Source organism: Diorhabda sublineata, chromosome 2 (assembly GCF_026230105.1).
Source record: "Diorhabda sublineata isolate icDioSubl1.1 chromosome 2, icDioSubl1.1, whole genome shotgun sequence".
In the NCBI taxonomy this organism is placed as follows: domain Eukaryota; kingdom Metazoa; phylum Arthropoda; class Insecta; order Coleoptera; family Chrysomelidae; genus Diorhabda; species Diorhabda sublineata.
The window spans coordinates 42,523,474-42,535,815 of NC_079475.1; the positions used below are offsets into that span (position 1 = coordinate 42,523,474).

The 12,342-nt window shown below is 32.2% G+C and overlaps 1 protein-coding gene across 4 annotated transcripts in view; it reads left to right on the forward strand.

Moving 5' to 3' along the window:
• The window catches only part of LOC130440756 (monocarboxylate transporter 12), a 45,611-nt gene that overhangs the window by 21,360 nt on the left and 11,909 nt on the right, over positions 1 to 12,342 (forward strand). The window contains exons 1-2 of one of the 4 annotated variants that reach the window (XM_056774073.1): positions 2,669 to 2,868; positions 9,154 to 9,283. In XM_056774073.1, coding sequence (XP_056630051.1) covers positions 2,857 to 2,868; positions 9,154 to 9,283 — 142 coding nt within the window. In that variant the 5' untranslated portion in view covers positions 2,669 to 2,856. Of the gene's footprint in view, positions 1 to 2,668; positions 2,869 to 6,102; positions 6,109 to 9,153; positions 9,284 to 12,342 lie in introns of those variants that run through there. The other 3 variants (XM_056774075.1, XM_056774077.1, XM_056774076.1) reach the window with 3 other exon arrangements.

Consider the following 12,342-nt stretch of genomic DNA (forward strand, 5'->3'; position numbering starts at 1 on the left):
GTCGCGTTTTCGCCAAATTTTAGAATTCCGTTACCATCGGACAGGACCGGCTCCTTTACGAATAATTTGAGCGAATGTTCGATGTACAAAAGAGAGCTGTTAGATATTTATTCGGAGTATAAACAACAGGGGGGCTTATTTAAATGATTCGAGAAATTCTGGCTGCTCTTTCCCTAAACGTTTTTGCTTAAGTCCTATTCACGTTTCTTCAATTCAAACGCGGAGCACGATCTCTATATAACCACTCCACGTTCAGAATTAGTTAATGGCTCGATACTTTACAATACAAAAAAAAATGCACAATCATTTGCCGATTGATATCGAATCGTTATTATTTCGCAATAATTTGAGGGTTTATTTACTGGAAAGTGCCTTCTACTGTGTAAACTTACATACTGATTCAATTTTTGCTATACTGATTGTGATTTTTTTTTCTGTATATTGAAATTTTATTTTATTTTTAACGAGCTTTTGTCGTTTGACAACAAAGCATTTCTTTCTCTCTCTCTCTCTCTCTCTCTGTACCGTTGAAAGACTTTGGGGTCTTAAAAGTCACTAGGAGCAAAGTCCGGGGTGCAGCTAATAGACATAAAAGCAAAACTTGAATTGTGGATATACCTCGTAGTATGCAATTAAACTTTCTCACACACTAGTACGTGAAAAAGTGTGTTATTAAGGTCGTGGTTAGTTTACGAAGCTCATATGCGGGTGGTCCCAGGTTCAAAGTCGCGTTGATGCCATTTTTTTTTATTTTTCTACTTTCAAATTTTGATTAAGATGTTCAAACTATTAATAAATATATTTAAACTTGTGTATATTAATAAAATGTTCGTTAGTAGAAAAAATATTGTATGCAATTCGTGTGTAGAGGCCTTTTTTTGTGTACGAAATTTTCCTCTTATAAAAATTTCATATATTATGTTGATCTATATCAAGTTTAAATGAAATATTTATGGAAAAAATCATATTTTAATCAATATCCACTGATTATTAATGGTAAAAACGCTATAATATTTACGAATTTTTACATCCCCATCGAAAAACTGATTCTCTAACGCCTTTTGCCTGATTTCTATTACAAAATTTGCTTTAAAATCACATAAACGGATTTACGTCATTCCTCGCCCTCATCTAATTGAGAAAACTAATAACGCCATCTCTTATTGAACGACTAAACTTACAGAATAGCCGGTAATCAATCATAAAGATTTCGACTTTTAAATTTGAAACCAAACTAATCATTTTCGACTTGTTTGTGTGGAATTTTTAATTCATCCTGTATACATTTCTTTTAGCATGAAAATGGCTAACAACTTTTTTTAATTTTGTTCCTACGACCATTTTGTTGTTCGTTTGTTCATAATGTCCTACCTCGTATTATAAGTCTATTACTATTGAAAAATAAGCAAACTATCGATAATAGCGAGTCCTTGTAAATCCTCACGGTAAAAAGTTATAAGGACATCATGAAAATAGAGTCGTTTTTGTCGAGTCGATTGGATCTCGATACGATTTTTCAGAAAATTGAGCACATCCAGTATCGCTTAAACGGAAATATTGTATGATAAATTGGGAACGTAACGCGCCTGCGCATCATAACGTTCACTAACATCAGCTGTTATTCCAAATTGATGTTTAGATAGAGAAAGAACATACAGATGCGCACACCGATTCCGTAATTAGTATGGGAGATTGATACGTTTTTTTTTTAATTATCGAAATTTTAAAATAAAATGAAATGAAAATGAAACATTTATTTAATTTCATTAAAATAAATAATTTTAGTTACTGGCATTGTCGAATTCTATAATAATTTCTTCCTGGTTTTGCCCAGCAAACGAAATCCAGAACATTTTGAAAAGTTTTACTGGTATTTTTGAAGCAAAATTTATTTTAGAAGGAAATTTTCTCCAATGTCAGGAGATCGAGAATCAATTTGAAACCAAAAATTTATTCTCCTATAGGTTCCGAGGCACAACTCATCGCGGTTTAATAATTGATAATACCGATAATATCGAGAAATGGCTTTACAAAAAATCGTGTATATCGCAAAAAAATAGAAGGAAAAAACACATTACAACTTTTTATGGGCTAATACAAAAGCAGATACTCTCTCCCCACTTTCAGTCAAGGCTTACAAAGGTCGAATGCTTATAAAAACTGCAAAGATGAAAGAAGAAATTTGTGATTGGCCAATTGAAGACAGATCTCTAGAGGTTACCAGCGATTTCGTTGTTAAAAAAACCAACGATGACTCACAAATCAGAAATATGACCTCAAATCTTCATATTTGATTTTTTTTCCTATTTTAAACTCATTTAAAGTAATTTTACTATTTGTTAATTGGATTTCAAACATTGTCTTAGAATAAAAATAAAAATTTTCCTTGAAATTTTATCTCTTTATAGTGTAAAATTTTTATTCGTGTTGTAAATTGAATTATTTTACATGTTGACATTTTTTAAAAAATATTTCAAATAAAATATAACATTTTTTTTTTGTTTACTTTCTTGAACTCACGCCCGTTTAAAAAAAAACGATTCAATTATTTATATTTTAAAGTAGTTTCCGATATTGCGAAAACGTCCGCTTTGCCTCCGTACTAATGTTTATATTAGAAGACCTGGCCGCGAGTTGTTGAGATTTTCCGTATAAACACACACTTGCCAAATTAACCTGTATTTTGAATACCAGACGGATGAAAGATAGCAAAATCATACGTGTTAATAAAAGAAATACCGTTTTTCTGTTGTGGTGTCGTTCACGTATAAATTTTGTATACCACGATGAGTGCTGTGTGGAAAACGGATAGGAGACTTTTGATCGTTGACGTTTTTAAAATAGATTTTTAATTTTATGCGTTTAGAGGTAAGGGAACTTTGTTATTCACGAAAAGAGTAAACAGTTTGACCTATTTAATCGTTGTTATCTCGCGTGAAAAAAAAACCAGGAATATCGAAAATATAACAATTAATAAATTTAATTATCGATTAGATATATTTCATATTATTATGATTATAAAGAAGGGTGATTATCAGATTACATTTAAACTAAACCCTTGTCGAAACAAGTCACCTGTCAAGTGATTTTTGTATCTGATTAATGATTAAATGAAGTAGTAATTACAAAATGTATTACAAATCAAAAATTTTAAAAATTTACAATATTAATTATAATTTTTTAGCGTTTTATCAAAGTAATGATTGGTGCGTGATCATCACGTGAACATCCCGGGAGAAACGTGTCGTTATTGGTCTAGATCAGTGGCGCCATATTATACCGCGTGGGAGGGGCGAACGCCATATCGCTTTGTTAAAGCAGTTAGATGAGGTGTAGTACAGGGACGGCATCGTATTATCGTACTGCATTTAAATTGTTTATATTTGTATGTTGCGTAATTCTGTATCCATCAAGAAAAAATTAACAATTCAATCGATGATTTCGATTTTCAATTTTTTGTTTCAAAATATGTTACCTACAGCGGATAAAGTGCTAAAAGTAGTTAATGAAAATATCAACATTTTATAATTTATGGAAAAAATGAGAAAGAAATAGTTTATTATTGGAAAAAGCGTAAATAGTTGTGTGAAGACAGGAGTACCTTAGAAAAATTGAGAAATTTCGCGAGGAAAATAGAAAAAATATTATTATTACCTGGTTTTCAAATGAGTGTGTTCCATATTTTGACCGTCCACTTTTTATCTATTCCAAACTTTGCTGTATGAAACCGCAAATTATTCCTTAAGTGCGAAGTGCGGTCCTGTTACATGCTCGGCTTCGATCACGTGCACTATGCGTGAATATGTTTTACTATTTGTCGTCTTCGATAAATAGATTTTAAAAGAATTGTGTTAAATCTCGTAAATTTTTAGGACTATACACATGTCTTACTTTAATTTTTTCACATTTCTACTCTTTTTTTGCATGATATTTGTCGAAACTTCTCATATATACATTTTGCCCTGTCTCCATCACTTAACTTAACGTCATAGCAATCCAATCAGAATAGAGTAGACACAGTGATACGTAGATGGTTGTCAGAGTTACCAACTTAGTGATTTTCCCCCAAAATTTAGGAGGGGGATGTGGGATGGAACGTTTTTCGTGGTGTATCTACAAATTGACTTTGTCATTCGTAATTAACGGTATTGAAAATAGTTTTGTTTTTATAAAATCTCTATAATATAAATAAAAACTCAACTCAACATCAATGTAACTTGAAGAGTAAATAAATTTCAAAATGTATGTGAATATAAACGTTTAGCTTGTCATCAAATATTTATTCCAACCGTATCGTGAAAGACAAGATAATTTCTTATCTATATAAATGGGTATAAAATCTTGATTTAAATAACTTGGTAAACAAAGACGATTTTTGTTATTCAAGTAAATAAATGATTACGATGTTTATTAAGTCCATAGTTCTTTACAGAAGATACGTAAACAAAAATAACCCAAGGTCGTTAAATATACAGCGTGTGGTAAATTTTTTATATGTCGTAGGTTATTTATTGGTTATTGTCTTAGATTTTGGTACATATTTCAAGCCGATTCATTAACTTGACTTCCCGTTGCCGTTCGCCGATGACGTTCGACGTTCGTAACAAATTCTACGCCTTATTTATTAACTTGACGTTACTGTTTTTTGTTTTCGTAATATTTTTGTTCGTAATCCGTTTATTTATTGACGATATTACGGAAAATAACGAAGAGAATACAAGGAAATGCAAAAAATTACTATAAACAAACAAATAATAAAAAAAATAACCTAACGTCACATGTCAAAATCGCGTGACAAACGCAAACGGATGTGACTCTTTTCTATAGCTACGAACGGCAGACGTAATAGATCATATTGGAGGGAAAATATGAAAAAGAAGAACTCAAATGGTACGTCAGTTGGAATCATCATTTTTTTTTAATATGACGAATAGTAGAATAAGTATTGAAAAAAAAACTAAAGAATCGACGGTACGAAGTGATTGAACTCGAAATAGCAGATAATAAAACGCAGTTTTTATCGATTAAATCCGTTTCAATCGCTTTTTTTTATATTAACCTCTAAAATAACAATTATAGAACGTAAAAATAGGCTACATTTTCCACATTCTATTTTAAACATAATGCAAGGTTAAATTCAATAGTTCCTTGACTTTTATGACACGATTACCTTCGGTTGTTGATGATTTTCTAAACATTCCCATTTTGTAATTGTCAAAATGTTTCTCCCCGAAGTCTATGGAAACTAAAATATTCATCTAAATTACATTTTAGAATGTATTGTTAATAAACTGTATATTTTGTATAGTAAAAATATAAAGAAATATTTTAATTTCGTTAAATCTAGAGATTTATAATACAATCCGGCAACTGCGCTTAGTGGTATTCAACGATTTTAAGGAAACGACGGGACGTAAAAATGACCCTAGAGGTATGCTTATTGCCATGGTACATTCTATTTAAAAATAAAATGGTTAATTCTTCCTTATTTTGATACAAGTATAGTCATAAATAAGAATATTCGTTAGATAATACTATTTTAAATGTTACGGTCTCAAAAAGTGGTTTTAGTATGTTAGTAAGTGAAGGTTAGCCAGGTCATTGTTTATCTGATGTATAATGACGTAATTCATTGTCGTTTTATTTTAACTTTGAACGTCCATTCTTAACACAAAATTATAAAAAATACAAAACGACATATTTCTTGATACAGTTGACTAAATATGCGGTGGGGATAAATTAGTCTCTTATCTATAGAAAATTGTACATAATCTTAAAACAATATTAATTCTGTTTGCCAAAGTTCTCGTCGCTGTCGCACCACGCGTTTTCGAAAAGTGGACAGTCGGATTTGTTTCAGTGTCGAAGTACACTCGGCGTAATTCACTACGGGTTATTTTAAAACACATCTCTTTATTCCCACGTGTGTATATCGTACTGGGAATTTGTGTTTAGAATATATATTTATAGTTGTATTCGGTTTTGGTGTTTTTATGATTGTTTTGTTTTGTTTTTTGTTTTACGAAGTGTACTTACCTCGTGTTTATTGTTGATTGTGATATTTCCGTATTAATGCTCTTATTTTAAACTTTTATTTCATTTATTGAGGTTAGTATTTATTTTTTATTTATAATTTATATAACTTATATGAATGTCTGTTATAAACATGAACAAAAAGTTTTTTTAGTTCACATAAAAAGGGGCCATAAACGAAAATATGTAGCTTGGTAGATAAATAAATTTTTATAGGACGTGTAGACATGTGTTTCGCAGGTGGTATTAGAAAAAGTTCAACGGTTATTTGCAATCAAAGATTTCGAAGAAGTTTTGAGAATATACTTTATGGTTAAAATAAAAAAAATTTGATAAAAGTTTTTTGGTACGTAGATATTTAAAAAACACGTTTGGAAACAATTTTCTTCGTCTTCTTTTTTTTTATCTTTTTACGAAATTGGTGTGGGCAATCTCATTTTAATTAATATTAATAAAAAATTTGAGGTTAGGAATTTGTTTATTATAGCTAAGATAATTTGTACTTTCACTGTTTTCAATGGCGGAATTGAGTTGTGAGCTGTACAAAATTTAGTTTTCCGTTTTACGTCAATCATTCTCCTGTCAACTGTCATTCGGAAAATGGACGAAATTATCAGCATTTCCTTGTCAAATTATTAACTGTTACGACGATTTTTAAAAATGAATCCGGACTCGTCGTTTGGTTCATAATCGTTGGATAAACTGTGTAGTTGATTAATCACATATTTTCACTTGCACTTTCGTTACGAACCGTTTTAAATTCAAGGTCATTTTGCTTCTTGAAATAATTTATCAACAAACCGTTGCTAAGCTTGAAATAGACACTGTGCGATTTTGAAAATTCGTTTTTTTTTGCGTAAGGATAGGTCATGGTATTTAAACTTTTAATCGGGTGATTAAGCATATTCATTTATATTAGGAAATTTGTTTTTTGTAGAATATATTTCGATTTCTCTTATAATAATGGCTCCTATAGAGCTGCTTGTTTAAAATCACGTTATTGCACCAACAAATTGGCTGTGTTTTTGTAAAAAGTCCCACGCGACATTCAGCTTACTATTTTAATCCTCGTTTATCATCAGCTTCACGTGGAATACAATTTTTTTTTATATTTCAAATCTATTTATCTATATTTATAGTACTTATTGATAAAACGAAATCAAAATAATCTAAACTTAATTTGTCTCATTAAAATCTGATTTTCTGATGACAAAATTATCATATTCTGTTTCCGATATCAACAAAACGTAATGACATAACCTCACAATTCGAAAGTATCCTACATCTGACGATCAGACAGCAACGCAAGGCCGTGACTACGTAAATTATTTTTGGAATGCAACGGTATTTGAATTAAAAATTCCAAACTCGTATTAACAATCATTTATTGACAAATAAATTATGATTTTAATGAAAAAATATGTTTTATAATACACGGTGGCGCAAAAATATTTCGAAACGCATTAATTTATGGAATATATAACATTAAAACAATCATTTTGTAAATTGGATATCATGAATTTCAATTTTTTCAAATTGTCTTATGATATATCGTATATTTCCTTCGAGTCGCATGGCGATAGATCCGGCGAGCGTGCAGGCTAATGGAGATCAATGAAACGTGAACTTACGTAACAGGAAACGCTTTTTTGAAAGTAAATGTGACAGTTCACAAGATTAAACGATACCAATTCTTTAGAATGCATTGTACAGGGTGTCTCACGACGAGTTGAAAAACTATCTGTATATATATGGCTAAATACTTATAGGAAAATTATGAAAATTTCTACGTTTGGGTTTTAGGATACGATCTTTTTAACTAAAATATTTTCAAACATGGCCGACTTCCGGTTCTACTGTAACTTTGTTATTTTGAATAGAACACCCTGTATATTAATACATTTTTAAAATCTACGTAAAATTTGAGTAAACTTTTGTCTGGAAACTTTTTTCCAAAAATGCATACTTTTTGAGTTATTAATTTTTTTGTAAAAAAATTTAACCGTTGCAGACCCTTATAAATTATTTTTTTACGAAGATACCCTCAAAGATATGAAAATGGTTTTTATTCGGTTGTTTTGATCAAGGTCAGACATATTAGAATCTATGTTGAAAAGTTTTTCATTTTATACGGGGTGTGTATAAAAAGTGTTCAAAGTTTAACTTCATAAATATGAAATTTTTTTATTTTTTTCAAATAGAACCACCCGGTTTTTTGTATTTTAATGCATTCGGAACTAAAAAATTCGTATATACTTTCCTATATCTAAACCTCACCGTTATCCAGATATTAAATTTTTAGAGATGCAGGTGGCATTTCGCCACATATACAGATAGTTTTAACTCTCGTGGGACACCCCGTATACCGTACCCTTTGTGCAGTTGTTTTTGCTACAATTCGTGTAGTTCTCGTTTACAGATTCGTTCTAATGAAAATCGTTATTCTCACTAGTCAGTCAATGATTGATTCAATGATATTACGAGGACGTTTCCAGAAATACCCCGGTACAACAAAGACAACACAAAAATTTTGAAACAACGTAATCTCCTTTTAGCTCCAGTAACTTTTCCCAAAAATGTTCGATAATCCTCGATACGGGGTACCACGTTTATTTCGGTTAATTATAAATATACTTCGCGAACAACGGTTTCCATTTTGTGACAGTATTGAAACTAATATGGCTGCTTGACATATGGTGTTAACGTGAAGCTTTTATTATTCATATTAGCTCCGATATCATCAAAAATTTTCGAACAACCAGTCTATTTATTCTCATGAACGATTATATTAAACGAAATAAATAATACCAAATAACCAAATTAGTAATAAAACTAGACACTACAAGATGTCGTCTCTGAACGGTTTTTGACAGTTGTTCTGCGTTTTTGCATCCACCCTGTATGTAATAACACAATATATATACTATTATCAATTGCACTTTCGCTCAATTTTTACAAAAACATCGAAAACTAATAAAAAAAAAGCTTTAGTAATGCAATTTTTATATTTCTTTGTTTATTATGAACCTTCAACATATCAAGGTTACCGATATATCGAGTCGTCACGTGATATATACAACGTAAACAAAAAAAAATTATTATTATTATTTTTCTTTACAGTGGGATTATAATATGTCTATTCATTCTTCAAAACGGAGAGATGAAGACGAAGACAGTGAATTGCCACCTCCTCCCGACGGCGGTTGGGGATGGGTGGTCGTTTTTGGATCATTCATGATACACGTAGTCAGTAAGTGTCGTAATTTTCACCAAATAATTTCGGCAGATCGAATCCATTCATTTTTGAATCGTTCGTAACAATTATACGAGGGTCGTTCCTCAAGTTTTTGAATCGTCGAAGTATTTTTTTCGATTTCGATTGACCTCCAAGCATCAATTGCTTCTTGAAATATAGATCTGCGGGAATAAGTTGCACAAACGTGTTCTGAACGCTCTTTCCATAACTTAATATGACGTAATCGCGGCGATCTAAAACGGTGGGGGGGTTATTTAACTGAAGTTCGTAGCTATTGTCTACACTAACACTAATATGTAAAATTCGCCTCTGTTTTTACACTAAACACTTGAATAACTAACTCAAAAGGTTTCGTGCTCTTCAGTCTTCTCTTTAGGTTCGTGTTGTCGAGGAGCTGGATGCACCATGGGGCATAAACGATCCTCCTAGGGAATCTATTCCTTATATTACCCCAAATTATTCCTAGAAACCGATAAAATCCTTTCTTTTATCATCTTCTTGATGTCCTAATAGCACGCAATTAAATCAATCCTCCCAAATATACCAGATACACGTTTTAGGAAAAACCAATACGTTTAGACGAACCCGGGCGATGCGTTTTGAATCCTAGTGTCTCGCAGCAACGAACGCTCAGATCTCAGGCGAGCTACGTAGCTTCTAGAGATCTGGCACGCGCGATTTAGTTTAGTTTTTCGTTTCGTTTATTATTTTTTGTGTATTGTTTTGTTTGGTATTTGTGTCTATGTGGTAAGTTTGATTAATTATCGCATTTTTATCGTTTTGTTACCTCGATTCTAGAATAAACGCCCTTTAGACCACGTTTTAGGAAAAACCAATACGTTTAGACGAACCCGGGCGATGCGTTTTGAATCCTAGTGTCTCGGAGCAACGAACGCTCAGATCTCAGGCGAGCTACGCAGCTTCTAGAGAGTCGACACGCGCGGTTTAGTCCAGTTTTTCGTTTCGTTTATTATTTTCTGTGTATTGTTTTGTTTGGTATTTGTGTCTATGTGGTAAGTTTGATTAATTATCGCATTTTTATCGTTTTGTTACCTCGATCCTAGAATAAACGCCCTTTAGACCACGTTTTAGGAAAAACCAATACGTTTAAACGAACCCGGGCGATGCGTTTTGAATCCTAGTGTCTCGGAGCAACGAACGCTCAGATCTCAGGCGAGCTACGAAGCTTCTAGAGAGTCGACACGCGCGGTTTAGTTCAGTTTTTCGTTTCGTTTATTATTTTCTGTGTATTGTTTTGTTTGGTATTTGTGTCTATGTAGTAAATTTTAGTAGTTATCGCATTTTTATCATTACGTTACCTCGATCCTAGAATAAACGCCCTTTAGACCACGTTTTAGGAAAAACCAATACGTTTACACGAACCCGGGCGATGCGTTTTGAATCCTAGTGTCTCGGAGCAACGAACGCTCAGATCTCAGGCGAGCTACGTAGCTTCTAGAGATCCGGCACGCGCGATTTAGTTTAGTTTCAGTCGACAAAACCTTCTACGAGGTTAGTTTGTTTGGAAAAATTGCCAAAAACCATAAAATTTTTTACAACGTGTTGCTACAGCCATAGACAAAGTTTAATATTTCTCTTTATGCCTTTTTTGAAAATATTTTTGTTATTAAACTAATATTTATTGATAATAACCAAAAATATCGATGAACTATGTACTCTTATGGGATTTGGTCAATCGATTGATTTATTCCTCGGTGGTATTTATAAACAAAATTTTTTATCGACTCGACGTGACAAATTTTCTCAAATAAATTAAAAGTTCCGCTTAAGATATCAATTGAATTATCTCGTGAGTAATGAATAAGTATTTTAAATTAGGTCGTAATTTACTAAACATCTAATTCGATAATACGCATTGTTATTTTTTTTTAACCAATTCAACCGTAATTAAATTAGAACAAGTGCAACACATAAAAAAGATCGAGTTCAAGTACATTTAATCACCGAATACTAAATAACCGGAATCGTCGGATTAATAACAAGAAGCCGCCTCGACGAATTTATCATAGTTGAACATTGAATTTGCGCCAATTGCAATAATCATTATCAATGAACTTTTCATCTACGCCGGCCGGGTTCGATTAATTACATTTAGAAAACGAATTTTTTCCGAAATACTCCCAAGTAAACGTTCGACGATCGGCCTTGCGATTTATTTATAGTCATCGCAAAGTCCAGACGAACCGGAAATTGTAAACGTTCAAAAGGCCCGCGTTCTAATTTGTGACGTGTGTATTTGTATTTAATTCCGAGCGTTTTCATATTTATTAAACGTTTAAATCTTCTCTGGACTTGAACCCCGAATAATTCGAGTCCAAAATTAACCAAATCGGTCCGGCCGTTCTCGACTTTTAGCGATTCGTTTATCTTACAATAGAATAATGTTGGAATTGAAAAAACAAAATCGTGAATCATCGTTCGACGATAAAAAGAACTGGCGACAAAGACTGAATCGTTCCACGACATTTCTACGCTGTTGTCAGATCTTCCACCGGGTTTTTAGACAATTTTAGTATTTCTAACCGATTTGTAATTATTTTAAATCATTAGAATTCACTGGCACGGCGGCTTGGGATAAAAATCTGTGATATATCGACTAACTCGATATTCATTTAGAGTTGCATCTAATGACGCAATCATAAATACGAATTTCGATGTTTTCGTCAACAAAATATAAACAAACTAACGCATATTCTTGTTACAACTGACATTTGACATGAATTCGATGGTTTAGTTGCGAGATATGTCGAATGTGACATTGACATTTGACATTTTTAATGGTGAACGTACTCGATGAGTTGAACGTTTCATTAGAGGAACGTAGAACGTTTTTGAATAGTCATAACATCGAATCGATGAGTCATTGGCCTTGCTACCCGATGATTTCTGTTTATTTTTGTTGTTTATACAGGGATTTTCTTCAATTAAATTCAATTATAACGAAGTTTATCGTAGATAATGAAAAGAGCGCGCAGAACACTAATACGGCGTTCATTCAAAGCCGCCCCTGATTAAACTTATCGTTTCGTCGT